This window comes from Melanerpes formicivorus, unplaced genomic scaffold (genome assembly GCF_026170545.1).
Source record: "Melanerpes formicivorus ecotype bairdi unplaced genomic scaffold, bMelFor1.0.p_v2 SCAF_2, whole genome shotgun sequence".
Lineage (NCBI taxonomy): Eukaryota > Metazoa > Chordata > Aves > Piciformes > Picidae > Melanerpes > Melanerpes formicivorus.
Window position 1 is genome coordinate 55,978,545 of NW_027142354.1, and position 27,799 is coordinate 56,006,343.

Sequence of the window (27,799 nt, forward strand, 5' to 3'; positions counted from 1 at the left end):
GAGGGGCAGGCAGGCAGCGGCAGGGGGGCAGGCAGCGGCAGAGGGGCAGGCAGGCAGCGGCAGGGGGGCAGGCAGCGGCAAGGGGGCAGGCAGGCAGCGGCAGGGGGGCAGGCAGGCAGCGGCCGGGGGGCAGGCAGCGGCCGGGGGGCAGGCAGCGGCAGGGGGGCAGGCAGGCAGCGGCAGGGGGGCAGGCAGGCAGCGGCCGGGGGGCAGGCAGCGGCCGGGGGGCAGGCAGGCAGCGGCCGGGGGGGCAGGCAGCGGCAGGGGGGCAGGCAGGCAGCGGCCGGGGGGCAGGCAGGCAGCGGCCGGGGGGCAGGCAGCGGCAGGGGGGCAGGCAGGCAGCGGCAGGGGGGCAGGCAGGCAGCGGCAGGGGGGCAGGCAGCAGCAGGGGGGCAGGCAGGCAGCGGCCGGGGAGCAGGCAGCAGCAGGGGGGCAGGCAGGCAGGCAGCGGCAGGGGGGCAGGCAGGCAGCGGCCGGGGGGCAGGCAGCGGCAGGGGGGCAGGCAGGCAGCGGCCGGGGGGCAGGCAGCGGCAGGGGGGCAGGCAGGCAGCGGCAGGGGGGCAGGCAGCAGCAGGGGGGCAGGCAGGCAGCGGCAGGGGGGCAGGCAGGCAGCGGCCGGGGGGCAGGCAGGCAGCGGCCGGGGGGCAGGCAGCGGCCGGGGGGCAGGCAGGCAGCGGCAGGGGGGCAGGCAGCGGCAGGGGGGCAGGCAGGCAGCCCCCTCCCCTCGGGCTGGCGGCCCCGGCAGCGCCGCAGCCCCGCACATCGTTTGTCACTCGGACAGCTTCAAACAGCCCCGGCTGGGATTCATTAGGCTCCGGCTTCGTTTCCTCCAGCGCTTCGCAGGGGCCAGGCTGTGGAAGGAGGCAGCAGACAGGCAGGGCAGGCTCTGGCAGGCAGCCACCGACGAATCGAGCCGGGGGGGAGAAAGTAAGTGGGGATCCCCCCGGCCCCCCCAAAGCCCTGCCCCGGCGCTCACACAGTCGGTGCTGGAGGCAGTCCCAGACGGCTGCAGGGCCCATCCTGGGAACGCCAGGCACACCGCGGCTGGATCCAGGGCTAGGCAACTGCTGCCACCTCGTGAATGGAAGGCTGCTCCCACACAGCTCCCCCTTCCTCCCCACATCTCCCCCAAAATCGGGCTCCAAGCCCCCCAGAGGCAGACAGGACCCCCCTGGGGGTAGGACTGAGAGCCCTGGGGCTGTTTAGTCTGCAGAAGGCTGAGAGGGGATCCTACCAACGCCTATAAATACCTGAGGGGTGGGTGTCAAGATGTAGGTGCCAGGCTCTTTTCAGTGGTGCCCAGTGACAGGACAAGGAACAACTGGCACAAGCTGGAGCACAGGAGGTTCCACCTCAGCATGAGGAGACACTTTATGGTGAGGGTGACAGAGCCCTGGAGCAGGCTGCCAGAGATTGTGGAGCCTCCTTCTGCTGGAGACTTTCAAAACCTGCCTGGATGCATTCCTGTGTGACCTGCCCCAAGTGACCCTGCTTTGGCAGGAGGGCTGAACTTGATGATCTCTACAGGTCCCTCCCAGCCCCTAACATGCTGTGATTCTGTGGCTGGATTGTACCAGCAAGGAGAGGAAACAGCCAACAACCATCAAGTAAAACCAGAGCCCCCCAGTTTATTAGCAGTTGGTTCAACAGGACCCTACAGCAGCACCTGGGAGCCTCCTGACGAATCCCATGGAGGGGCAGAGGGCAGCTACAGGCCCCCCCTGACCCCACAGGTGGCCAGAGAGGGTCCTCAAATAACCAGATGAGAAGCAGGGGGGGTTCCCCTCTATTACCCATGGCAAAAGCCATGTTGCCCTGCCCTGCTGCCCCAGACCACTCCGGAGGTGAGGGCAGCACCCCAAGTGCTGTGCCCACCTCCAGCAGCAACTGCTGCCACCTCACACCTTGTGGAGCAGCTCCAGCTGAAGGGAAACTTGGGCCCTTCTCCCTGGAAACCTGTGATGGCTCAGACCCATCTGCCAGCCCCAGCAGCAAACCCCAGGGGCCAGGGTGGGAGAGGCAGAGCTGGGGCTGCCTCCCCATGCAGCACCGCCGGTACGCAGACACAGCTGCAGCTGGGCAACCCTCCCCCAGCTCCCCACTGGCCTCTCTCCACATCACCTCCAACAGCCAAAGGGAGCTGGTAACACCCTCAGAGTTTAGGTACAAATTCTGGCACTGAAGAAAAAAACACCCAGCAACCCCCTTGCCAAATGGGACCCAAATGCACCCTCCTCCCCCTCCTTCCCCTCCTCCCCCTCCTCCCCCTCCCCAGCGTTATTAAAATACTTTTGCTTGTAGTATCCAAGAGGTTTGAAGTTCTCAGCATCCTTCTGATTGCCATTATCCCAGCCTTCACCCTGTCCCCAAGGGCTGGCTCCCCTCTGTGCCAGGGGACTCTGGGCACCACCACTTGGCTTTACCACAGGAAACACCACGTGTGTACAAGACTGCAGGGTGGGGGCTGGGGACACAGGAGCACGCTGAGGCCCAGCGCACCAGGGCCAGCACTCCAGCCCCTTCTCCTGCTCAGCTGCAGTCCCACCGCGCTGCCCATAGAGGGGGAGGAAGAGGAGCTTGGAAATGAAGGGAGATGACCACAGAAATCGTGCCCACAGTCTCTCAAGGAGAAACCCAGCTCGTTTGCAGCTTTTCCAAGTGGCTGTCAGGAGAATCCAGCAAACCTTCTGGCTGCCTGCCATTGGGGGGTGATGGCAGGCGTAGGGCATGCTTTAGGTCTCCACCAGCTTCTGCTCCTCTGCTCCAGCCCAGCAGTCAGCTCCAGCGTTCCCAGAGCAGCTCCTCCACCCTCAGCCCAGGAGGTGAAGGGCAGCTCCGACCCTGCCTTCAGGCCCGGGGCAGTGGGAACCCACTTTGGGCCGAGAAAAGGGGAACCTGTGCCACTTCCCCACGTTGGAGGAGAGCAGGAAGGGACCTCACCTTTTGATCTCCTCACCCCAGCCATGAGAAAGGGAGAAGCAGACCGAAAGGGGGAGGGGGTGGGGCAGGAGGCAGGCAGCAGCGCAGGGACCGCAGCCAGGCTGCCGCCGGGGCAGCCGCCGGCACCGGTGTCCGCTGCGGGGGTCCCCTCCGAGGCCACGGCCAGGTATTGCTGAGGAGGGTCCTGCCGGCTGCAGGGGTCCCCCCCGCTCAGGTATTGCTGGGTGGGCAGCAGGCAGCAGCTACCTGGTGCTCTGCAGCTCCTCCCGCAGCCAGGTGGGCAGCGTCTGCCCCATCTTGTAGAGCAGCTTGGAGAGCTCTATGTTGTGGTCCCTGTAGTAGTCCCGCAGGAAGGCTCGTGACTGCAGGGGAGAGCGGACAGGAGGGTCAGGGGGGCAGCCCCCAGCCCACCACCCCGCTCAGGACCCTCCCAGGAGGCTTTCTGCCTACTCACATCCGAGTCCATCTCAGGGTACTTCCTCCCTTTGCTCTTTCCCAAGCACTTTGTTTTCCCTCCGTCCAGAAGCTGACACCAGAAGCCTTTCTTTGGATCAAACCTGTGAAGTGAGAGCTCTGCTTCACCCCTCACACTCCCCCCACTGTCCCACCAAGTCCCACAGGGGCTGCTCAGCCCTGCATTGGGGCACTTTCCCACCTCTTTTTAACCCACATCCCAGCTAGCAGCTCATTATCACCCCCCTGGCACAAGAGGTTGAGCTGCACAGCCAGCAGCCCTGCTGAAGGGGCAAGAGGCCCTCTCTGGGTTTAATCATTGTTTTCTGTGGCACCTTCAGTCTTGGACGCCCTCATGAGCCCCATGGCACCCAGCTGCAGACTCAGAGCAGCCATCTTCATGGGCAAACCCTGCACAGAGGGAAATCATTCATTTTGTGGGAGCTCTGGAGGTTCCTGCTTCCCCCAGTGGGCCTCAATGTCTGGAAGGCTCAGAGGAAGGTGACACTCACAGAGGTGCCAGATGGCCAAGCAGCAAGAGCTGCTCTGCAGTGTATGCATGAGGAGCTGGGGTGCCAGGGTTCAACACTGTCACCCACAACAGGAACACCCCCCTGAACTCTACTCCAGGAGCAGAGCAAAGCAGGCTGCTTCTGGAATGTCAGCTCTGATTGCAGCTACCCCAGCGCAGGTCACAGCACCGAGGAGCTGCTCTTCTGGCCTCAGGGCAAAAGACCTCCTTCAAACCAGCTCTGATCAGAACCAGCTCTGTGGTGAGCTCCAGGGCTGGGGGCTGTCCCAGGGCAGCAGTGTGTGTCCCCAGGGGCAACCCTGCTGCAGCAGGAGCAAAGGCTGGAGAAGCTCAGGGAAAGACTCACGCCAGGGTCTTGTGATAATCAATGAAGTTGGTCACACCCAGGAACTTCTGGACTGTCTCCATCACTTTGGCAGGTTCTGTTCGGAGCAGCTTGCCATCCAGGACCAGGATCTGCAGGGAGCAAGGCAGGGCAGTGAGGTGCTGCTGGCTCCCAGCCCCTCTCTCCTGGGGAACAACACTTTTGGCCATCTTGGAGGCAAACCTGCCACCAGCCCACACGGGGGCCCCTTTCTGAGCGCCAATGTGCTGCACCGGGAGCCAGGGAAATGCAAAGTAAAGGCAGGACCAGGATTCATCCAGGGCAACAGCAGAGCTTCAGCTCAGGGCCACCCAACCCACAGCCAGCCAGGACTGCACCTGACAGCAGCTGCAGAGCACAGCAATCACCCCAGCAGCAGACAGCAAACAGGCTTTGTAAGGCGAAAGGGTGGTGGAGAAATCGTGCAGGGGCTGAGCCCAGGCACCACAGCAGCGCTCTGCTGGGCAGGTCACAGCCCCCATTCCCCTGCAGGCAGCTCAAACCATGGGCAGCTCTGACCACTGTTTCTGTCCTGCTTCAATGCCAGTGACACCAGACAGGGTAGCCCTGCTGGAGTCTGTGGCCAAGAGTGGCTGGTGAGCGGTGGGTGACCCTGCAGAGCCACCCACAGTCCTCCACCCCACAGCTGCCTTTCAGCCCTGCTTTGCCAGAGGACTGGCACAAGGACAGCTTCATGCATCATCCATGGAATCACAGAATGGGCTGGCCTGGAAGGGACCTCCAAAGGTCATTCAGCCCAACCCCCTCTGCAGTCAGCAGGGACATCCTCAACTAGATCAGGTTGCTCAGATCCCTGTTGAGCCTCACCTTGAATATCTCCAGGGATGGAGTTTCAACTGCCTCCCCAGGCAACCTGTTCCAGTGTTCCACCACCCTCCTGGTAAATAACTTATCCCTAACACCTAAACCTGCTCTTATCTAGTTTGAAACCACTGCCCCTCACCCCATCACCAACCTCACACTACAAAGGTTTCCTTCTTGCACAGTATCTCCCCTTTATCCCTTCTCCAAGTACCTGCACTCCTCCCTCCATGGTTTTCAGGGCATAAGAAAGCCTGGAGAAGAGGAGGCTCAGGGCAGACCTCATTGCTGGCTATGACTACTTGAAGGGAGGCTGTAGCCAGGTGGGGGTTGGTTTCTTTCTCCCAGGCAACCAGCACCAGAACAAGAGGACACAGTCTCAAGCTGTGCCAGGGGAGGTTTAGGCTGGATGTTAGACAGAAGTGCTTCACAGAGAGATTGGCCATTGGGATGTGCTGCCCAGGGAGGTGGTGGAGTCACCACCACTGGAGGTGTTTAACACCAGCCTGGCTGAGGCCCTTAGTGCCATGGTCTGGTCAATCAGCTCGGGCTCGGGTTGGACTTGGTGACCTCGGAGGCCTCTTCACACCTGGCTGGCTCTGCGGCCCTGTGAAAAGCAACTCCCACAGAGGCACCCTCACAGCTGGACCCCCTTCCCTTCACAGCCTGCCCAGGGGCGCTGGCACCATACCTGGTTGGCGTGGTAGCTGTTGAGCCAGCGCTCGATGTGGGTGGCATACCAGCCTGGCACCAGGCAGCGGCTCTGCAGGGCGCGGAGCTTCGGCGCGGCCTCGGCTCCCGCCGTGATCACCTCGTGGAAGGTGTACTTGAGGGCCACAGGGTCGTCGTGGGCTCGCTGGTGCTGGCAGGAGTGAGCAAGGCAGGTTTGCTCCCCAGGCAACCCAACCCCTGGGCTGCCCACACGGCCTCATGGCTCCCAGGCCCTCACACAGGACCACAGGAGTGAGCAAGGCAGGTTTGCTTCCCAGGCAACCCAAACCCCAGGCTGCCCACAAGGCCCTGTGGCTCCCAGGCCCTCACACAGGACCACAGGAGTGAGCAAGGCAGGTTTGCTCCGGAGGCAACCCAACCCCCATGTCCTCCTGCGCTGTGTGGTGTCCCAGCCAGCCCACCTCCCAGGCCAGGCTGCCAGAGGGAAGCCCTTTACCCACTACACCCCTCGAGCCAGGGGAGAGGCAGGGGTGGGCAGCTCACCTGGTACCAGGAGTAGGCTCGATCTGCAGGGTTGATGAGGATGGTGATGACCTTGGCCTTGGAGAGCAGGGCTGCAGCTCGCCGGGGAGCCACTTCCGAGTCAAAGTAGTTGGCACTCTTCTCGAAGTAGAAGTCGGAGGTGGTGTTGGAGGGGATGGGGAAGAACTCCATGTACCTGGGAGAGGCACAGAGTGAGGCAGGCAGACAGGTAGCACAAGGTGTCCCCTGCACCTGCCCCACAAGTGACATGTCACTCTGTACCAAGCACTAAGCCTGCAGGATCCCCCCAGGTCTGACACCTTCCTGGGGCTCCACAATCCCCTCCAGCCACTCTGGAGCACCAGGCCTCATGAGATTCCCCGAGCAGACTCCAGAACCAGGGGGCAGCAGATGCACACAAGCCTGGCTTCTTCCAAGGGCAGAACAACATCTCAGGGATAAACCACAGTGGTGTGATGGCCTGAAGGGGGATCTGTCCCACCTCACGGCACCCAGGTGCCCTCTGCCAAGCGCCTGGTGGCTGCAAGGCTGATGGGAAAGCTCATGACACTGCTGCTTCTGTTCCCAAAGGAATTGGCACTGCCAGCTCAGCTCCCAGGATGGGGAGACCTACCAGTCAATGCCCTTGTGATAGTTGTGTCCATTGAAGAACTGTATCTCCTCAAAGGTCTCTGAGCTGGGGTAGTTGCTGCTCAGGTCTGGGTGCATCCCCAAGAAGAGATAAAGGGCAGTCGTTCCTTCAGACAGACAGAAAAGCAAGAGCTGGCTTGGGCCAAACCTCCCTCTAGGCTCTGCTTCAGGGCAGGAGGGCCCTTTGGGGGTGTCAGGTGGAGCTGGCAAGCTTCCTGACATGCTCATGGCACCAAGGGTGAAGGCAGGCACCTGTTTTTTGAGGCCCGATGATGAGGAGCTTCGGGAACCGGTCACAGGTCTTCTCCTTGGACCAAATGTCTTTGTGCCTTTTGTCTTCACAGGGATCCTGGAACAGACAGGACAGCCTGGATGGGACCATGCACCTCTGCTCAGCCCCTCCAGCCAAAACAGACACACAGGGAGGCCATGCTGCTCAGCAAGCAGGGCAAGGACCAGGCTTATCTGCAGGTCTGTGGGGCAAACTCTCTCCTGGCACCACTCACAGCACCACAAAGAGGTGAAACACCACCCCCCCCGCCCCTATTTCCTCCATTGCATGCACAAAGGGTACCTGCCACAGCGGGTCCTTCTCTTCAGAGAAGATCTGGAAGTATTTCTGTGCTAGCTGCATGGGTGGCAGCGTCTGGAGCTTCAAGTTGGTCCAGGAGTTGAGGAAGCGAACCAGGTGCTTGAAGGTGTACAAACCCAGGCGGTCGTTGCCGTAATTGGACAGGTGGGTCATGAAGATGCTGATCTGAAGTGCAGAGGACAGAGCAGGGGTCAGCAGAGCCTCACCTGGGCACCTGTTCCACCCAAAGGGCTCCCACCTTGGCTGAGAGGATCAGAGCCATCTCCCAGAGCGGCGCTGGGGGAGAGGCGAGCGCGAGGCGGCTGTCGGTCTGCGCCCGGGCGGGCGGGCAGCGGTACTCACGGGGTTGAGCAGCACGGTGAGGAACAGCTCCCCCCCGTTGATGATTTTGTCCAGCTCACTGGAGCCCCCAGGGTATTCGTTGTAGAAAATGGTGTGAGTGAAGAGGCCACAGGTTTGACGGGGGAGTACCTGGGAGAGAGGCAGGGATGGAGCATCCCCTTCTGACACACCAAAAGGGAGACCTCAACCCCTCAGCGGCCAGGACCGGCTCCACTGCCTCTCACCACCCTCTACATGACTCCTGCTACCCACAAAGGATTATAGAAGGGTTGGAAGGGACCACAAGGATCATCTAGTTCCAACCCCCCTGCCACGGGCAGGGACACCCCACACTAGAGCAGGCTGGACAGAGCCTCAGCCAGCCTGGGCTTAAACACCTCCAGGGATGGGGCCTCAACCACCTCCCTGGACAACCCATTCCAGGGCTTCATCACTCTCACGGTGAAGAACCTCCTCCTCACCTCCAGCCTGAATCTCCCCACCTCCAGCTTCATTCCATTCCCCCTAGTCCTATCACTACCTGAGATCCTGAGCAGTCCCTCCCCAGCCTTCCTGTAGGCCCCCTTCAGATACTGGAAGGCCACAATGAGGTCACCTTGGAGCCTTCTCTTCTCCAGACTGAACAGCCCCAACTCCTTCAGTCTGTCCTCACAGGAGAGGTGCTCCAGCCCTCTGTTCCTTCTCATGGCCCTTCTCTGGACACCTTCCAGAACCTCCAGATCTCTCTTGTAATAGGGGCTCCAGAACTGGAGGCAGTACTCCAGGTGGGGTCTCACCAGAATGGAAGTGGTCAGATGGGAGAAGCCACAAACTGTCCTTACACAACCTTCCTCCGTGCAGGATGAGCAGAGGGCATCGCCCCTGCAGCCAGCAGCACTCAGAGCTGCTGGTGGGGGCGCTGGGGTGTGGTGGAGGAGGCGAGGGCACAGCAGCAGCTGAGCTGAACCCTGGGCACCTACCATGATGCCGCTGTGGATGAAGCCGCGGCGGTAGCGAGCGGGTTTCAGGTGGGGATACTCCTCCGTGCTCGTCACTTTGATGGCCCAGACCTGCTTCCAAGCCTCGTACAGCTGCACGTGCACAGGGTACACCCCCGAGTGGTGAGGGGCCACGGCGTAGCCCATGTCAGTGGGGATGCCATGCTCCTGCAAGGAGAGTGGGGAGTGGGTCACCCTGGAGACCCCAGACCCACACTGTTCCAGGTAAATCCGATCTCTCCCCAAGGGAGTGCCCATTCCTAACCACCAACTGTCCATGCATGCCCCTGGAGAGCCACCAGGCCGGTGTGGGCCAGTGCCCACATATCCTCCTCTGCCCAGGGCTGTCTCTGTAAGAGGGAGCCCAGAGGCAGATGTGCTGAGTGCTGTGTTTTACATGGACCGTCCTCAGCCCTGCCACTGCTGCGGTCACCAAGAGAACAGCAGCAAAGCTCTTCTGTGGAGAACAAGCAGACCCATCTGTGCAGAGCTGTCAATTGGTCTGTACCAGCAGATGTCAAACAGCCTGGGAAACTGCCCATCCCAAGCAGGGATGGTCTGGCCTCAAGCTGGCTTTGTCAGGGCCACGTAAATGCCAAGAGCATGGACAAGCCAGCACCAAGCTGAAGGCCAGAGCCTGCCTCTACAAACCAAACCTGTCCCTGACAGCTCGGCCTGCAGAGGGAGCTTCCATCAGCCAGAGCATCGTGGTACAAGGTTCCAGCCTCACTGTCTGGCTGGCACAGCAACAATCCACACCAGGCTGAGCACCCAACCCACACCACCCTGGATTGGACCTCTGCATCCCAGCTGACAGAGACCATCACCCAGGCCCCTGGGGAAGCTTCTTCATCCTGCTTCTCCTGTCTTGCCCCACCATAAGCACCCCCACAGGCAGCATCTTACTCACCACAGCAAATTTCTTGTTTAAGGTCATCTGCTCAGCGAGAACCGACTGGTTGTGGAAGAGGTGAGGCTGCATGTGGCTCCACATGTGGGGGAACCACCAGAACTCCTTCACATAGGACAGCAGAAGGTCGTCTCCTTCATCCTCAGCATCGGTACCTGCAGGCAGGATGCTCACCGTCACCAGCAGGCACGGCAGAACTGCGCCTGAGCAGCCGGCCCAGAGGGAGGAGCAGCCCCTCTTGGCGATGGGGGGCAGCAGGGTGGGATGCCTGAGGACCCTCTGCAGCCCCAGACCCAGCGTCTGTGAGCACCAGCCTGTGCCCCAGCCGCGCGGCACCGACACGCAAAGCCATCCCCCTGCCCTCCTCACCCGTGTGGAAGAATTTCCCTGAGTATCCCAGGTTGAAGGTGAAGTTGGGGATGTGGGTGCGCAGCTCCTGCTGCGTGTCAAACAGCGCCTGGGGGAGGAGGAGGCAGAGCAAGATGGCACAGAAGCACACAACCAGCCAGCTTGGAGAGACCTCCGAGATCACCCAGCCCAGCCTATCAGCCAGCCCTATCCAACCAACCAGCTTGGAGAGACCTCTGAGATCACCCAGCCCAGCATATCACCCAGCCCTATCCAACCAACCAGGCCATGGCACTCAGTGCCTCACCCAGGCTTTTCTTGAAGATCTCCAGGACTCCACCACCTCCCTGGGCAGCACATGCCAATGGCCAATCTCTCTCTCTGTGAAGAACTTCTTCCTAATATGCAGCCTGAACCTCCCCTGGCACAGCTTGAGACTGTGTCCTCTTGTTCTGGTGCTGGTTGCCTGGGAGGAGAGACCAACCCCCACCTGGCTACAACCTCCCTTCAGGGAGTTGTAGATAGCAAGAAGGTCTCCCCTGAGCCTCCTCTTCTTCAGGCTAAGCAGCCCCAGCTCCCTCAGCCTCTCCTCACAGGGCTGTGCTCCAGACCCCTCCCCAGCTTTGTTGCCCTTCCCTGGACACCTTCCAGCATCTCAACAACCTTCTTAAATTGAGGACCCAGAATAGGACACAGGACTCAAGGTGTGGCCTAACCAATGCTGAGCACAGGGCAGAATGACCTCCCTGCTCCTGCTGGCCACACTATTTCTGATGCAGGCCACCTGGGCACACTGCAGGCTCATGTTCAGCCTACTATCAACCACTACCCCCAGGTCCCTCTCTGCCTGGCTGCTCTCCAGCCACTCTGACCCCAGCCTGTAGCACTGCATGGGGTTGTTGTGGCCAAAGTGTAGAACCCTGCACTTAGCCTTGTTAAATCTCATCCCATTGGACTCTGCCCATCTGTCCAGCCTGTCAAGGTCCCTCTGTAGAGCTCTCCTACCCTCCAACAGATCAACTCCTGCCCCCAGCTTGGTGTCACCTGCAAACTTACTGCTGATGGACTCAATGCCCTCGTCCAGATCATCAGTAAAGATATTGAAGAGGCTGGGGCCCAGCACTGATCCCTGGGGGACACCACTAGTGCCTGGCTGCCAGCTGGTTGTGGCACCATTCACCACCACTCTCTGGGCCTGGCCCTCCTGCCAGTTCTTGACCCATTTTCGAGTCCTCAGCACACAGCCACGGGGACAGCTGCCACACCAGCCCAAGGACTTGTGCCCCTGGGAGCTCTGCAGAGGGACTCCCAGGTGGCCAGGGGCAGGAGTTTCAGGCTGTCCCTTTAAAATTTTCTACAGATCTTGAACAGAAGGTGGCAGAATGTAATTAAATCACTACTGGGGGTAAAAAGGAAGATAATGATGGTTCTAAACAATCCCATTGGAGAGGTAACAGACTTAAAGCAGTTGTACAAAACAATCTCCCTCTCTTTTGGCTTCTTCACTCTGGGAGATACTAACTTTGTGCTTCTGCTGGCTTCTGCTTGACCTTGGCTGCATTGTTTTGGCTAAGTTCTAACATCTCTGCCCTTTTCTCTTGTCCCTTTGTGTCCAAGGGGGTAAGGAGGTGCTCAGGGAGAGAGAAGCTATTAGCAGCTCCCCTGGTTTTTGGCCAGAGGGGGTTCTTGTGCTGTGTATTTTGTACATATTCCTTGCATTTCATTGTAGATTGTAGTTTTGCCTGTAAATACAGCTTCATTTGCTTCCAAACTGTTGGGAGTAGGGGGGAATTTCAACCCACCACACCAGGGGACGTGCTGGGAGAGGAAAGGGGTCCAGAGCACAGCCCCATGAGGAGAGGCTGAGGGAGCTGGGGTTGCTTAGCCTGGAGAAGAAGCAGCTCAGGGGAGACCTTATTGCTGTCTACAACTACCTGAAGTGAGGCTGTAGGCAGGTGGGGGTTGGTCTCTTCTCCCAGGCAACCAGCACCAGAACAAGAGGACAAAGTCTCAAGCTGTGCCAGGGGAGGTTTAGGCTGGAGGTGAGGAAGTTCTTCATAGAGAGATTGGCCATTGGAATGTGCTGCCCAGGGAGGTGGTGGAGTCACCATCACTGGAGGTGTTTAAGAATAGAATAGAATAGAATAGAATAGAATAGAATAGAATAGAATAGGAATAGGAATAGGAATAGGAATAGGATAGACCAGGTTGGAAGAGACCTTCAAGATCATCATGTCCAACCCATCATCCAAAGATGATGGATGAGGCACTTGGTGCCATGGTTTAGTTGATTAGATGGTGTTGGGTGATGGGTTGGACTCAATGATCTCAAAGGTCTTTTCCAACCTGGTCTGGTCTGGTCTGGTCTGGTCTGGTCTATTCTATTCTATTCTATTCTATTCTATTCTATTCTATTCTATTCTATTCTATTCTATTCTATTCTATTCTATTCTATTCTATTCTATTCTATTCTATTCCTCCTCCCTGGAGCACTCCAGAGCAGGCACAGCCCTGTACACCCCCTGCCCACCCGGCCAGGACACCCCAGCCGCACCTTGACGTCTTCCACCTTCATGCGCGTGCCCTCCTTGCCCACAAAGATGTCGTCGATGTCCACCAGGATGTAGCGGTCGAGGGGCAGGGAGAGCCTCTTGCCCGTCAGGAAGGAGACAGAGTCCACAAAGACGAGCTTGTGCAGCCAGAAGTTGAGGTTGTTGCCGAAAAGCACCCTCTGGATGCCGTCGTGGAGGCCCAGGTCCTGCATCACGGTGGTGTGCAGCGCCGCGTCCACGCTCATGTGCGGGATGGACTCGGCCGACTTGGTCTTGGCCAGCAGGACTGGCTCGTAGGTGGAGTGGTTGGACTGGAAGACAGTCCAGTCCTCCCCGGGCAGCACGCCCTTCTCCACCTCGCTGGGGCGTGTGATGTACAGGAGGGGAGACTTGGGGTTGATGCTGCAGTCCTTCAGCGCCAGGTTGGAGTGGAGGAAGAGGGGGAAGCCCTTCAGCTGGGCGCTCAGCAGGCTGTTCTCGTTGGCCTGCGTGGGGGAGATGGAGGCTTAGGGGAGATGGGAGGCTGGGGAGGAGCACCCAACACTGGCTGTGCAGACAGAGCCTCACCAGGGGCACCAACAGCCATGGCATGGGGGGAAGTGGCTCACCACCCCCAGAGGTCTGGGTGCTTTGTCTCCCTCCTTCCTCTCCTAAGCATGGGGTGCCCTTGTCCCCCTTGAACATTCTCATTCAACATGCTTTGTCTCTCTCCTTCCTCTCCTAAGCATGGGGTGCCATTGTTCCCCTTAAACATTCTCATTCAACATTCTTTGTCTCTCTCCTTCCTCTCCTAAGCATGGGGTGCCATTGTCCCCCTTGAATATTCTCATTCAACATGCTTTGTCTCTCTCCTTCCTCTCCTAAGCATGGGGTGCCCTTGTCCCCCTTGAACATTCTCATTCAACATGCAAAGAGCACTGGGGCTGTGCTGCAGGAGACAGGGAGGCAGCCACCAAGTAAAATACCTGATCATGCTTTTGGTGAACCCCAGCAAGGGTCACTGCTGAGAAACTGGATGCTAAAAGCAAGTGGATGCCAAGCCAGAGGTGTGTTTTTACTGCCCCCAAATATCCCAGAGGTGCACAGCCCTTCCACAGGGAGAGGCCTAAGGCCGTGCCCTCTGCTAGTAGCCTGTGCCCCACGCCAGGCCGTGGACAAGCTCCACACCAACTCAGGCGGCTGGCAGAAAGCCAGGGGAAGGGCAGAGTCTCTGCAGGGCAGCAGGGCCTTGGAGCTCTCTGCTGACATCCAGCCTGGCCCCGGGGTCTTGGCTTGCCCCATGCCCCCCCTCACCTTGAAGAAGCCGATGATGCCCACGCCGTACTCCACGCAGTACTTGTCCAGCAGCTCCCTGTTCCAGGCGTCCAGGTTGACGTACTTGAGGATGTTCTCGTAGATGATGAGTGCGAAGCGCCCTCGGTCCTTGTCGGTCAGCGTGGGCATGTCCCCCTTCCCCGGGGCGATCTCTGTCCTGTATTTGAAGCGGCTCGACTCCAGAATGGCCACAATCTCCTGGCCCAGCTGAGAGTAGAGACTCTCCACAAAGACCAGCACCAAGGGGTCCGTGCGAGAGGAGTCAGCCACCTTCAGAGTCTTCAGCGGCAGCAAGCGGGAAGGGACGACCTTGGGCTCGTCGCAGTCCAGCCCCACCGCGTCCCCGGAGGGCTCCAAGCCCCTTTTCCACCCATATAAATAATATGCAGAGATGAAAACACTGAGCAGGCAGAAGGCAAAGAGCAGGAGCAAGACCACCTGCGGAGAGAGCTGCCGGATACCCCGCCGGGCCCTGGCCAGCACAGTCATCCTTGCATCCGTGGGGCGAGGTGGGGCCCCCTCCCCTGCCCACCCCCTCCCCTCCAGAGACCCGGGGAGGGGAAGAAGCAAGCAACCAACCAACCAAAAAACAGGCAAAAGAAAAGTTGAACGCTACTAATAAATTAAAAGTCTAGCAGGCTGCCTCTGCAGGCTCTCTCCCCTCCAGCAGTCCGGCGTCCCTCGCTGTCCGCTTCATGTCACCATGGCAGAGGCACCCAGAGTCTCCTTGCCGAGCCAGAATCCCCGCGGTGGTGGCAGCGGTGGCAGCAGCGGCAGCCCCATGGCCTCAGCGGGGCGAGGGGGGCGGCGGGCGGCCTGGGCACGGCTGGCGGCGGGCACGCAGGCATGGCAGCTCCCCAGGGCGCCCCAGACCCCCAGCTCCACTCGGTGCCCTGTGAGAGAGAGGTGGGATGAGCAGGGGAGGCTGGCATCCGTGCCAACACCCAGGCTTCTGTTTGTGCCAGAGCGGTGGCCCCGGCACAGCCCTCGGCGAGCTTGCCAGCGTGCCAGGGCTTGCCAGGAGCTCCCAGCAGTGCTGGCAATGGGGTGGGAGTGCAGCACACTCCCATGCCATGGGATCCCGGTTGCTGTGTGTGCCCAGGGCATGGCAGCACCACCAGGGTGCTATAGCTGGGAGCTCCCAGCCCTGTCATGAGTCCCTGTTGCACCAAGTAAGTGGAGAAGCAGCCCTGCTTCTCCTGTCTGCCCACTGGGAGCAGGGCTGTGGCAAGGAGAACAGGGAGGTAGGGGGTCTGAGTCCCCCACTGCCCTTCCCAGCTGGCAGGGAGGAACATGGGCAGATGGCCAGCATGAAGCTGAGACAGGAGCTGGCAGCCAAGGTCACCAAGACACACAGGTGGGGGCTCCCATGTGGAGCTGTAGAGACCTTGGGAACATTGTTCCCTTCCCTGTGAAAGGCCTTGTTATAAATGTGAAGGAAAAACAAAGGGTAGGCACTGCCTGCCGGGTCATGACGCTGCCCAGGGCTGGGCACTCCGTGTGTTTAAGGGAAAAATAAAAGTGTTGGCACAGTGCATCCCAGCACTGCCCTCAAACGTGCCACCAGAGCAGGGGACAAGGGCAAGAGCCCCTGCGCCTGCCTGGGGAGAGCTGCCTGCAACCTGTTGACACCAGCCAGGCACGTACCAGGATTAAGGGTGGCTGGCTGAGTGGTGCCATGGATTACAGGCTGGGGCTTGGCAGGGTAATCCTGTCATCCCTGCCCTTCCCAGCACTGAGCCCTGCTCTAGGCCCCGCTTCCCAGCCCTGCCAGCGTGGCAGTGCTGGGCACGGCAGAGCGCCTGTGTTTATTGCTTTGTCATTTAGCTGTGTGCACATGGATGATCTCCAGGCAGGACCAAGAGAAGAGGCACCTTCACTGCTCAGCCCCCTGAGGTGTGCCCTGCCCCACCTCTCTCCTTCCTCCCCTCCAGCTAGGCTAAACCTTCAGCATCCCCAGGAGAAGACCCTCACTGGGGTTTTGGGGCAGGTCTGAGAGGCAAAGCACAGAAGGATGTTGATTTTAGGGATGTGCTCCCATGCAGAGGAAGATCCCCTGCCTGGGTATGATCCCTAGGGATGCAGAGAGCCAGGACCACGTTACCAAGCAGCCTGGCCATGCCATCCCACTCCTGCCTTCTCCATCTTTTGGGAGCAGTGGGTGCTGGCAGCCTCACTCCCGTGGTGATGGGCAGGCAAGTGACAGCCAGTGGGTTTGATGCTGAGCACCAGAGCCAGCAGCCAATGGGCAGGATTGTGTCCATCCTCACAGAGGGCATGGGAACAGGGCCCCCCACCTACACCACTGTCATTTCCACGGGGGCTTCCTTAGTCCCATCCTCTCCTAAGAGCCTTTAATTACAGCACTTAATGACCAGCCTTTGCAGACAGCATCTCCAGGCTGACACGGGCTGACTCTCCCCGGGGAGGCTACCACATTGGAGCACAAAGGCAACACCTGCCCGAGCAGGGAGCCAGCTCTGGACCCCTGGAGCAGCCAGGTGTGAGCCAGGACCCGGGACAGGCAGCGTCCCATCCCAGGAAGCCGCCACGGAGGCAGGAAGCAGGCAGGAATCCTGCTCTGCCGGTTGGCTGCCAGAGCAACGCTTCCACGGGGAGGATGCTGAGGTCTTGGAGCGATGCCTCAGGGTTCTCCCCATGCCAGAGGCTGCTGGCTGCAAAGCTCTGCACACAGGAGCCAACAGTGTGCTCAGGTGGCCAAGGAGGCCACCAGCATCCTGGCCTCTGTCAGCAGTGGTGCGGCCGGCAGGAGCAGGGAAGCGATTGTGCAGCCGTGCTCAGCACTGGTGAGGTTGCACCTTGAATGCTGGGTGCAGTTTGGGGCCACTCACTACAGGAGGGACATTAAGTTGCTGGAGTGTGTCCAGAGAAGGACAGCAAAGCTGGTGAAGGGCCTGGAGAACAGGTCTGGTGAGGAGCAGCTGAGGGAACTGGGATTGTTTAGCCTGGAGAAGAGGAGGCTGTAGTAAGAAGGTTGCAGTAAGGTGGGGGTTGGTCTCTTCTCCCTACTGTCAGGTGACAGAATGAGAGGAAATGGCCTAGAAAGGGTGCCAGGGGAGGTCTAGATTGGAAAAATAACAGGAAAAAAATCTTTATGGAAATTCTTTATGGAAAGAGTGGTCAGACATGGGAACAGGCTGCCCAGGGAAGTGATGGAGTCAAGATCCCTGGAGACGTTCAGGCAATGTGTGTACAGGGCATGATTTAATGGCCACGGTGGTCTTAGGTTAACAGTTGGACTCAATGACCTTGGAGGTCTTTTCCAACTGAAATACTTTATGATTCTGTCATCCCTGGCTGCAGTGGGAGAGAAAACAGCTCCAGAATGGAGAAGGGAGCAGGTTTGGGTCCAAGGGCACAAAACAACTTCTCAAGATCAAGAGCTTTTCTCAAACAAAAAGGGCAACGCGATGGTAAAAAACCAAACCTCAACCACAGGAGCTCTCAAGGTGACAACCAAAGTCAAACTTCCTTTTAACCTGATTTTCAGAAGCTGCTCAGGTGCCTTTTAAAACCATGGTGGTTATTTAAGAGGCAGCAGCTGGAAATGTCAGCCCAAGCCCCACAGGCAGACCTCAGGGTTCCGGGAACACCGTACAGCGCTGGCAGGCTCCCATCGCACAGTCAGGCGCTCAGCCGCTGCCACACGGCACAGACCACAGGAGAAAGAGCCTCAGAAAATGCTCCTTTCTGGTAGGTTTCTGAGCAAAGCACTGGCCCAGGCTCTGCTGGAGAGGAGGCTGGGTGAGGAAGCTTAGCCACCGCACTCTTAATCCACCCGACCTGACAAACACAATCAGCGTCCAAGCGGCTTTCCCAGCGCAGCTGGGAGCCCGGAGCACCCTGTGGAGCTGGATTCAAGCCTTGGGCAAGCAGGCAGCCCAACAGGGGCCCCTAGCTATCAGCACTTCAAATCTAAGACAGCTGCAGGAGGAAGGGGAAAATGAAAAGCTTTTCTCAATCTCCCCCCACCCCCCAGCGTGGTTTGAGGATGGTGGATTCCCCTTGGTCAGAATTACTGGCCACAAATGCTCCCTGTAGCACCACCTTACCCTGGAAAGGCAGAGGGGCACTGGAGGGGATGAAACCATCTCCCAGTGGCTTTCAGTGCTCTTCCTTTAACCTCTGGTGGGATTTTGCAGGGATGCAATGGGAAGATTAAATATAAGCAAGGAAATGCAAGCAGATCCGGCGGAGGGGGAAGGGTGGGCTGTCCCAGCACATAACCACAGCAGGGTTTGATTTATTTGGGGGGTGGGAGAGGAGGGGTGTGTGTGCAATAGGTCCAACTGCAGGTGCAAGTTGAGGCAGTTCACAAGTCCCAGCTGTCAGATAAATCAAACTGCCCCAACCCCACAGCCCAGGGATGGGAGGTAAGCTCAAAAGCACGGGTGTGACCATGGCAAGAAACCACTCGTGCAAGGGGCTGCGAGGCAGGGACCCAGCCTCCACCTTCAGAGAGAACAGACCCCAAGACCCTGCATGTGCAAGGACCCCAACTCCTCTCTTTAGTATCTCACAGAACCCCAGCATTTGACCCACAGAGATGGGGCCATATCCTAAACACTGCAGCCAGATGGGTCACCCCTCTCCTCTCCTGGCAGCACCCTTCAGGTGGGCACCCCTGTTCCTCACTCCCCATGGCTCTGGGGTGAGCCCCACCATGCCAGCTGCTGGCTTGTCAACCTTGTTACCACTGTGGCACCTCTACCTCTCCAGGTTAAGCCTGGATGGAGGAGGATTTAGGGGCAGGATGCTAAACTGCAGTGCCCAGCTCAGCAATTTGCAGTCGGTTCTGCTTGCTTCAACACTTCCAAGACATCCGATCACTGCCTGACCCCACTGCCACCTCTGCTTTGTTTGCCACTTGGTTGTTGGACGGAAAAAGGCTACTGGAAGGTCTAGATTGGGACAGGCTGGGAGCCTGGTCCCCAGCAGGGTGACAGTGCTCAGCTCACCCTGCCTGCCATTTCTCTCACACCTCATGCATCTGCACCAGCATCCCCAGGAGGCATGGTGCCCTGCAGCTGGCCCAGGAGTCATGACTGCCTGCAAAAGATGCACAAAAGGCAGCCAAAAATGTTATCAATAGGTTCCCTCTGGAGGGAATCCCTTTCACTCTGTTGGTAATATTTAGAGGGCTGATGATCTAAAACCACTGAGCTAAGCATGTCCTTAGAGAGGAGATTAATGCCACCATATTATTCAAGACACAAGGGTGAGCTTAGGGCAGGGGAGCTTGCTTTGAAACCAAAAAGGTAACTGGTGTGAAAAGGCTGCTTTTAAACACCTACCTCTGCACTGCTGCCTTTGTCAGCTCTGAATGGCAGTGGCTGCAGCTGCCACTAGAAATACCTGCAAAGAGCTGGGAGTACTGGCATGGGGGAAGAGCACAAGACCACCACCTGTCCCTGCCTCCATCACCTCCCTCCCTGGGCAGGGCTGGGTCCCCTGGCCAACAGAAGGCACCAGCAGAAGGAGATGGAACTCTTTTGCTTCAGTGGATGGTGGTGTGCTGATGCACACCAGCACAAAAGCATGGGGAGAAGCAGGTCACACAGCTCCTGGCACATCTCGCCTCCGAGGAGCTCCTTCAGCAGGGACTGAAGCCCTGTACAGGACAGGACAAAGGCAAAGCACAGCATAAAAGCTGCAACTGTTTTTATGGCATAGAACATCGAACTGCTGGCATGGGTCCAGAGGAGAGCCACAGATATGATCAGAGGCCTGGAACACCTTCCCTGCAGGGACAGGCTGTGAGAGCTGGGCCTGTGCAGCCTGGAGAAGAGAGGGCTCAGGGGAGACCTTAGAGCAGCCTTCCAGTACCTGAAGGGGGCCTACAAGAAAGCTGGGGAGAGACTTTTTGCAAGGGCTTGTTGTGACAGCATGAGGAACAATGGCTCTGTGCTGGAAGAGGGGAGGTTTAGCCTGGATATTGGGAAAATATTCTTTACAGTGAGGGTGGTGAGACACTGGCACACATTGCCCACACATTGCCCCCTCCCTGAAAGTGTTGAAGGCCAGGCTGGACAGGGCCTTGAGCAATGTAGTCTGGTGGAAGGCAGCCCTGGCCAGCCCACCCTGCAATTCTGTGCAGGGGGGATTTTCCTGGGCACCCCCACCGCCTCCAGCCTTCAGGATGGACACAAAGAGACACCGATGGAGGGCTGAGCTTTAGGGACACCCAGCTGCTCGCTGCCAGGCTGCAAAGACAGGGGGGTCTGGGCAGGGGAGGGGGATGCAGAGAGGAGAAAGCCAGCAGTCAGTCAGGGAGCTGGTCCTGCCCGCCCGCTCGGGCCGGGGGCCGCGGGTTTGTAAAGCCAGCTAAGGAGAGTCTTAGCGGTAGATTACACAGGCTGCTTAAGCGCTTTGCAAACAGTACTTACAACGTGCCAGGGAGAACAAAACCCTGCTGCTGGCAGGGGGACAGCCCCAGCACCGCCCTCCTCGGGACACTCCTGTTTCCCCGCTGCCCAAAAGGTGCAAAACGAAAGGACAAGGGCAGCCTCAGCAGCTGCCCCCGGGACAGGCAGGGACCGGCAGCCACCGGCGCTGCTCCCAACCAAACCTGCCCGGCTCTGCCTCTCCCATCCAGGCACTGGCTGGGTGGGAGCAAACACAAGGGAATAGTGGGGAAATTTATCCCTGATTTATTCAAGGTCTGGAACATTTGCACCCTGGAGTGGGGGACTTCAGCAGAAAAATCCTCCCTTTTCCTCAGCTCTGTTTTAAGACCTGATTTACAAAGCCCAGGCAGGAGTGAGCAGTGAGAGCATCCACTGGGTTGCTGCTGCTGGACTCCCCTCAACACCTTGCTCTCTTCTGGAAATAAACCTCCAGCTCTGGCTGCCCAGCACCTGCCTGCTCCTGTGGGAAAGAACCTGAGATGAGTGAATGAAAAGTCTTCTTTCCCTGCAGGGGGAGGGGAAGGGAAGGCAGGTTTGGTGCACAGCAAATCACTGCAAATATTTGGTGACTTTTTAGGGGAGGGAAAAAAAATTAAACACACCAGACAACAACACATGAAAAAAAAAACCAACCCAACAAACCCACACAGATCCCCCAAGAGCTGGATGAGGTTTCTGAAAAGCTAAGATTAAAACTCTTTTTCCCCATGGCAGAGCAGTTGTCAAGCCCGTGCAGTGGGGCTTTGAAGACCAGCATGGAAAGAGAGATTGCCCATTGGAATGGGCTGCCCAGGGAGGTGGTGGAGTCACCATCACTGGAGGTGCTGGATGAGGCAGTTGGTGCCATGGTTTAGTTGATTAGATGGTGCTGGATGATAGGTTGGACTCGATGATCTCAAAGGTCTTTTCCAACCTGGTTAATTCTGTTCTATTCTGCCTAGGCCCTGCCTCTGCTAACCCCCAGCTCCCAGCCCCAAGATGCCACACTCCCCCCCTGCTATTGAGGCTGTACAGAGGAACCCACCAGAGAGGACACCCCATTTCTGATTGATTCTTGGGCACTGCTGGCTGCCACCTGCCTTGTCCTCAGCACCCTGCTCTGGGAAAGTGCTTCTCTGCTCTGCCTCACCTCCCAACACCCACATGAAATCGGCCTCCTCCATAAACTAGGCCAGCAATTAGCAGCAGTCATTAGCTTTCCTGTGCTCCAGGGATGCCAGGCTCAGCACCCCACCCTCCAGCACCAATGCTCCCTGCCACTCTCCCAGCCAAACACCCCAACTCCAGAGGTTATGGTTCAGGCTGCGCTGCTCCACTCCCCCCCTCCAAAGCAAAAAGCTGGAGCCCTTCACGGGTTGTTTCTCTTCCCTTTGCCCTTCAGTCCTTGGGAACAGCCTCAGAAGCAGAGCTGGGGGAATTCTCCCAAACCTTAATTGAAAGAGGCACTTAACGAGGAGAGTTTCTTTTGTCTGTTAATTGAAACAGGTTCTTACTGACAAAACTCTCCGTGAATTTTAAGTGGGTTCGCAGGGGGCGGGGGGGGGGGGGGGGGGGGGAGGAGGAAAAATCCACTCAATGAATTGGGTTTTCCTGCTTTGAAATGTGCCCTGTCCATTCCTGTGGCTCTCCAAGCACCAGAGAGCCTTTCTGGATAAGCAAGGCCTGAATTCCAAGTATTTTAGAAAGGAGAAAGGACAAAGGGAAAACACTCTCACGTGATGGTTTTGTACTTCCTTGGAGCAGCAGCCTCTGCTGTCACCAGCAGGTCGCACAGGGACTCCAACCCCCAAAAAGCAACCCCAGACTGAAACCCTCTCAACACCACCTTTTGCTCCTTCCAACACTCTGCTTGGCCAGATTGTTTCCCCTGCAGAGGTGCTGGTCCTGCCAGGAGCACGAGGGTGATGCTGGATCAGGCAGAGCTGCGAGGCAGCAGTGAGTCCCCCCCATGGGATCTGGCCCTGGCTGTGCTGTGAGCCCCATGGGACCAGCCAGCTGCTCCCTTTCCCTCACAGCTTCCCATTACAGGGAATTTGAAGTGGGTAGGAGGGCAGTACCACCTCACCACAGAAAAACCACCAGCTGTTCTGGGAACTGCAGACTGCCCTGCCAAGTGCTAACCAGGCCCCAAACCAGCACTTCTGCCAAGCAGCATCCATAAAATCACAGCTCACGGAGAACCCACACTCAGGAGGAATCCCTTCACGAGCTGCTCCCGAGGATGTTCCCACTGGCCTGCATCCATCCTCCCTGATGCCTTGATAACTTTGCTCAGCCTCCACTTCCCTGCAGCCTGCCAGGACAGCCCTGGCCAGGAGCACACAACACTGATGAGAAGTCAGAGAGCACAGGAGTGCTCTGGTGCCGGCTGGTGGGCTGGCAGGTCCTCTGGGGAAGGCTGGGCAGCACACACTGACGCACAGGCAGGGGTGCTCCTGGGGCCAGCCTGCTCCAAGGTCACAGCCAGGCCAGGTGGAGGTCAGATCTTTTATTAGACCAATGGAGACAGATGGAAAGAGTGACACGTTCCTGGGGCCCAAGAGCACATCTGTGTTTTCCTAAAGGTCTTAAGTTAGGCTAATAAAAGACATTACCTCCACAGACAAACTTTGCCACCCTGAAAAAGTACCCGAGGCTGCAGTGCTCTGGGGAAATGCAGAGAGCAGGAACAAGCACAGAGGTCAGGAGACACTGGCAAGATGTCTTTTGTTTCCACCCTCCAAGCTGTTGAAGCCCAGCTTGTCCCCTGTGAGCGCAGCCTTGAGGCTGCTAGTACCAGAGCTGTCTCTCGCCTGCACATCTGAGGTTAGCCCAAGCCTAACCCAGATCCGTGCCTGAGGTTGCACAAACCCAGCAGCATGTCCACAGGAAGCCTGCACCTGCTTCCACACTACACCATCAGCCCTGGCCTCTCCTCCTCTGCAGGGGCTCCAAAGCAAGTGCTTCAGAAACTAAACCCTGATGCCCTACCAGCACCTCTGTCCCAGCGCTGTGCTGCCCGCTCCACACACACCAGTGGGTAGGGGCCAATAACTCACCAGTAAGGTGCTGCCTCACATCCCACCAGCCAGCTGGGTCAGGGCACCACACCACTCCTGGATTCTCTATCTGGGGCCATCCCCCCGCCCATGTGGGCTCCATGTCCCCATCCAAGCATTAGGCAATGCACATCCTGGATGGATATCACACACAACCTCCCTCCCTCCTGGCCTTGATCCCACTCTCCAACATAAATCCCGGAGGCCAGCAGCACACTAGTGCAGCCAAGGGCGGAATCTGGGCTGCTGCAGGAGATACAAACGGGCCTGAGCTGTACCTTGAGACTTCAGGCATTGGTGGAGTTCTGCAGCTGTATTTCAGGGCTGTGCCACTGACACTTTTTAACACACCCCTTCAGGCTCCAACCCTGGGGCTGCAGGGCTGTGTGAGGCTGTGAAGAAGCAGAGGGTGGTCAGGAAGGAAGGGAGATACTTGAGGAGATGTTGACTAATGGCTGGATATTCCCAAGGCCAAGGCATGAGAGGCAGAGCCAAGAGAGCAGCAGGCTACCCCAAGGAGCAGGGACACACTGGGGGCTGGCATCCCCCAGGACTGTCAGGTGAAAGACATCTCCCTGTGTGGCAGAGGGAGCTGAGAGGGACAAGCCTGCTGGACTCAGAATCCTCAGCATGCCCAAGCCCAGAGACAGAAAACACTTTGTCTTCCCTGCTTCACGTCAGCAATGAGATTTCCAGGATATTTTGTATTCCCTGGCAGGAGGAGGACAACAGAACAGAGCCCCTGGGAGAGACTTTTGGTCTCCCCAAGAAAACCTGCATCTCCACCAGGAGAAGGCCTGAACTTGGGCAAGCCCCTCACATAAATACCAGAGCAGCTCTGCAGCTCCTCCTGGGATACCCCACATTTAGGAACCTGCTGACCCTCCTAAACCCCGCCATGAGGGCTCGTGGCACTTGAAGGTAGCACCAAGGATCTCAGCCCCTTCCTGGGCAGGGTGCTGCTGCAAGGTCCTGCTGCTTTTGGGGAGGACAGAGCAACCAAGCTAATCCCAGTCCCCTCACCGCTCAGCTAGCAGGCCCATGGGGGATGTACAGCTCAATATTGATTCATCTTCTGCAAGCTCTGCCATTACAGCTGGTGGCTTTTGCAGGAAAACAACATGAATCATAAGCTACAGGCCACATCCCTGCTGTGTGGCTCTCTGAGTCCCTCCAGGGATCCCTGCATGAAGGCTGCCCTGCTCCTCTGCACCTGGGAATGAGCACAGAGGGTGGGACTGAGTGGTTACAGCCCTTGAGGTTTGTGAGGTGGTCTCTGGGTAAGTGGCATCGTATTTTCCCTCCACTTGGGTCCTCCTTCCCTTGCCTCAGGTTCCAAAGCCACCAGCACACACATGATGCAATGCCACCACCTCCATCAGAAACACAGAAGAAAGCCAAGGGCAGTCCTCAAGTCCTAAAGTGCCTTCAAGAGCAGAGCTGGAAATGTCAATAAGGGTGGACTGGGAATCCCAGCCCACCATGGCCATGAAGCAATTGCAAGACAGAAGAGCTTATTATCCTGCTTCTCTCTCTGCCTTACCTCCTAACCTCACTGCAGCAGGCTCTACCTTGACATCTAAACATTGAAAACAACCACTCTAGAAGATATACCTGGGAGGCAAAATCCCACAAAACCCCTTTTAAGCAAAGCCCCAAAGCATGAGCAGCCAAGAGAGCAGCTCCATCCCAGCCAGAAGTGCCCAGGATAGGATGCTCAGCGGGACCAAGGTTCTCTGTCCCCAGCCCAGGCACCCAGAGATGTCCCCAGACTCAAACTTGGTTTGGAAAGGCTGCAGATGGAGAGAGGCAGGCAGTGCTGGTGACACTCTGCAGCAGGGACACACTCAGCTATGCCATACTTCACCATGACATGTTACTGAGAAGATATTAATCATTCCTGCTTCGTTCCAGCCTAGGGTTTGATTTGTGAGACATCTTCTTTTCTTTTGTTTCAATTACCACCAACAGAGCCTCAAGTATGTCCTGCTCTAGCACTGACAGCGCCCTGCAGAAAGGAAAGGGGAGGAAAAGCCCTTAACAACCTGTGAAAAAGAGTCTGTTTGGCCGGGATGGGATTTCCATTCCCACCCAAATGCAATCAGAGCAGACCCATCAGCTTCCCAAAGGCACAGGAAGCAGGAAAGGCTTCGTGTGTGTGAGCTCTGCTGTCAGAACCAATGCCCCACAACAGTGGCTCCAGGCAGGAAAGGAGGAATCTAGGGGCTGCAGCCAGCAGGGGCATGGCACACACCTTGCCGAGTGAAGTGACACTGCTGAGTGGCTTGGGGAGCAGCAGGATGGCAATGTGGGAGGTCCTGGCTTCCCTGCACCCATGCTCAGATGCCTCAGGCGTGGAGAGGCGTTGGGAAACGAGAGCATTACCTTTCATCTTCCCCTCTTTGCTGAACAGGAGGCCTGACACGGGCCAAAGGAAGATGCTCAGCCATCCTGCCACAGGCCACCAAGGCTGTGGGGTTTTTTTTCCCAGCTGTATAAAACCTTGCACGTTTCTTCTATTGTTTAATTTCCTCCTTCTCCACCCATGGCAAGTTCACTCAGAAGCAAGAAACTTATTTCCTATTGAATTCGTCCTGGTTGTTTTATTTGGAAAGTGACGACTTCCTCAGCTGTGGTCCCCAGGCAGAGCTGAGAGGAGCAGGCACGGGGCTGCTCACCTCCCTGTCTGCACCAGCCCAGCCCCAGCACAGACAACACTCCTGAGATTAAAGTAATAAAGATGCCGCTCTGCTGCGGGAAGAGCTGCTGCTTCGAGGCTGTCGGTGACAAAGGGGCACTGCAAGGCACCAGCTTCCCAACCCTGCAAGCACCAGCGGCGGGAAGACCACCAGCCCCACGGCGTGCTGCAGCTGCGGCTGGCCAGCACTGCCGGGAGGGAGAGCCTCAGCCTGGGATGCAACGGCAGCGCTGGGAGCAAGCACCAGCCCCGACGGGAAGCAAAGCCTTCCAGGAGATACTGAAAGGTGGCCAAGTTGGTGCGGCTTCTGCACCACTGGGCATCGCTGGCTGTCCCCGTCTGCAGGGGCCGGCAGTGGAAGCCAGAAACAAAAGACACGGGGGAAATCAACTGTAGCGATGCAGGAGAGGGCCGGCAGATCACCAGGGGCTAGGTCAATGCCAGGAGCTCTTCCAGAGGGGCTGATGCTTTACAGAGCCTCCAAAGCAGGCTGGCCAAGCCATGCTGTCCAAGAGACGTGCACCACCAGACCAGCTCTCGCCCGCGCTGCCCTGATCTCCCTCAATCCTTTATTATTTTTGCCTAACGCCGCTCACACTCCTCCGGAGTGGGGCTGCTTTAGGCCTCGCACCCCACGCCCCGCTGCCTGCGCCGCCGATCGGCCTCGACTCCTCCAGCCACGGCCCGGACCTGCTGCACGGACACCGCGGGGAGAAGGCAGCGGCATCGCCGGGGCGGGGGCACCCCCGGGCACGGCTGCGTCTCCGTGCGCGGAGCCCCGCCGCGGGGCCGGCAGAAAGACAGCGGCGCAGGGCAGCACCGCGAGGCCGCGAGGAGCCGCTCAGGGCTCGGTGGGCTCTGCGCCTGACCCCTGGCTCGGCCGGTCCCGGGCAGGCCCCGCCGGACCCCCGGGCAGGAGCGGCCAGCGCCTCCCGAGGGGCACCGAGCGCGGCGCGAAGGGGGCCGCCGTGCCCGGCGCTGGCGCGGGGTGAAGGGCGGCGGGGCCCGGCTCCCCCCGCCCGGGCCCGGCTCCCCCCGCCCCAGCCCGGCCCGGCGGCGGGGCAAGGCCCGACGGGTCCCGGCCCGCGCCACCGGCCGCCCTTTGTCTGCGCCGCCGCCTGCTCCCCGCCGCCCCGCTCGGCCTGTACCTGCCTGCCCGGCCGGGTCCGCACCGCGCCGCTCCGCCAGGCCGCCGCCGCCGCCCGCTCCGCCCGGCTCGGCTGGGCTCCGCTCGGCTCCGCTGGGCCCGGCCCCGCTCGGCGCGTCCCGCCCGCCGCCCCGGCCAGGCACCGCCCCCCGCCCGGACCGGCCCCCGCCGGGCCCCGCGGGCCGAGCCGGGCCCCCCGCCCGGGCGGCGGCACGCACCGGGCGCCGGCGGGGGAGGGCGGAGGGCAGCCCCGGCTGCGGGCAGCCCCGGCTGCGGGCTGACGGGCGCCGAGAGGCGCTGCCCCCGCCCCGGGCTGCCCTTCCTCCGCTCCGCTGATCTCCCGTCTAGCGCAGCTCCCAGAGCCGCCTCCAGCCCCCGTGTACCGAGGCAGCGGGAAAGACCATGAGCCCTGCGGTGAGCTCTAACGGGAGGGCTCCTTCCATCGCCCCGGGGCAGGGCTGCGGGTGACCGTACCGGCTACGCTCCCACCCGATCCC

The 27,799-nt window shown here is 58.9% G+C and overlaps 1 protein-coding gene across 1 annotated transcript; it reads right to left on the minus strand.

The window, feature by feature from the left end:
- Positions 1 to 1,608: 1,608 nt before the first annotated feature.
- NDST1 (N-deacetylase and N-sulfotransferase 1) lies at positions 1,609 to 27,394 on the minus strand. Its single transcript, XM_068162237.1, has 15 exons — positions 27,304 to 27,394; positions 13,971 to 14,884; positions 12,680 to 13,162; positions 10,147 to 10,234; positions 9,778 to 9,932; positions 8,850 to 9,035; positions 7,891 to 8,019; positions 7,531 to 7,713; positions 7,209 to 7,305; positions 6,940 to 7,063; positions 6,327 to 6,501; positions 5,803 to 5,973; positions 4,272 to 4,381; positions 3,395 to 3,497; positions 1,609 to 3,302 (listed from the first exon to the last, which is right to left on the minus strand). The coding sequence occupies exons 2-15, from the start codon at positions 14,478 to 14,480 to the stop codon at positions 3,183 to 3,185; spliced, it is 2,634 nt and encodes an 877-aa protein (XP_068018338.1). The 5' UTR covers positions 14,481 to 14,884; positions 27,304 to 27,394; the 3' UTR covers positions 1,609 to 3,182.
- Between the last annotated feature and the right edge of the window lie 405 nt (positions 27,395 to 27,799).

Excerpts from the sequence above, each read along its gene's own strand:
- NDST1 (XM_068162237.1), bottom strand. The coding sequence starts at position 14,480 with ATGACTGTGCTGGCCAGGGCCCGGCGGGGTATCCGGCAGCTCTCTCCG. Across the intron at positions 13,163-13,970 it reads GCATCATCGGCTTCTTCAAG|GCCAACGAGAACAGCCTGCT; the intron begins GTGAGGGGGGGC and ends TCCCCCACGCAG. Across the intron at positions 5,974-6,326 it reads GAGCCTACTCCTGGTACCAG|CACCAGCGAGCCCACGACGA; the intron begins GTGAGCTGCCCA and ends CACTCCTGCCAG.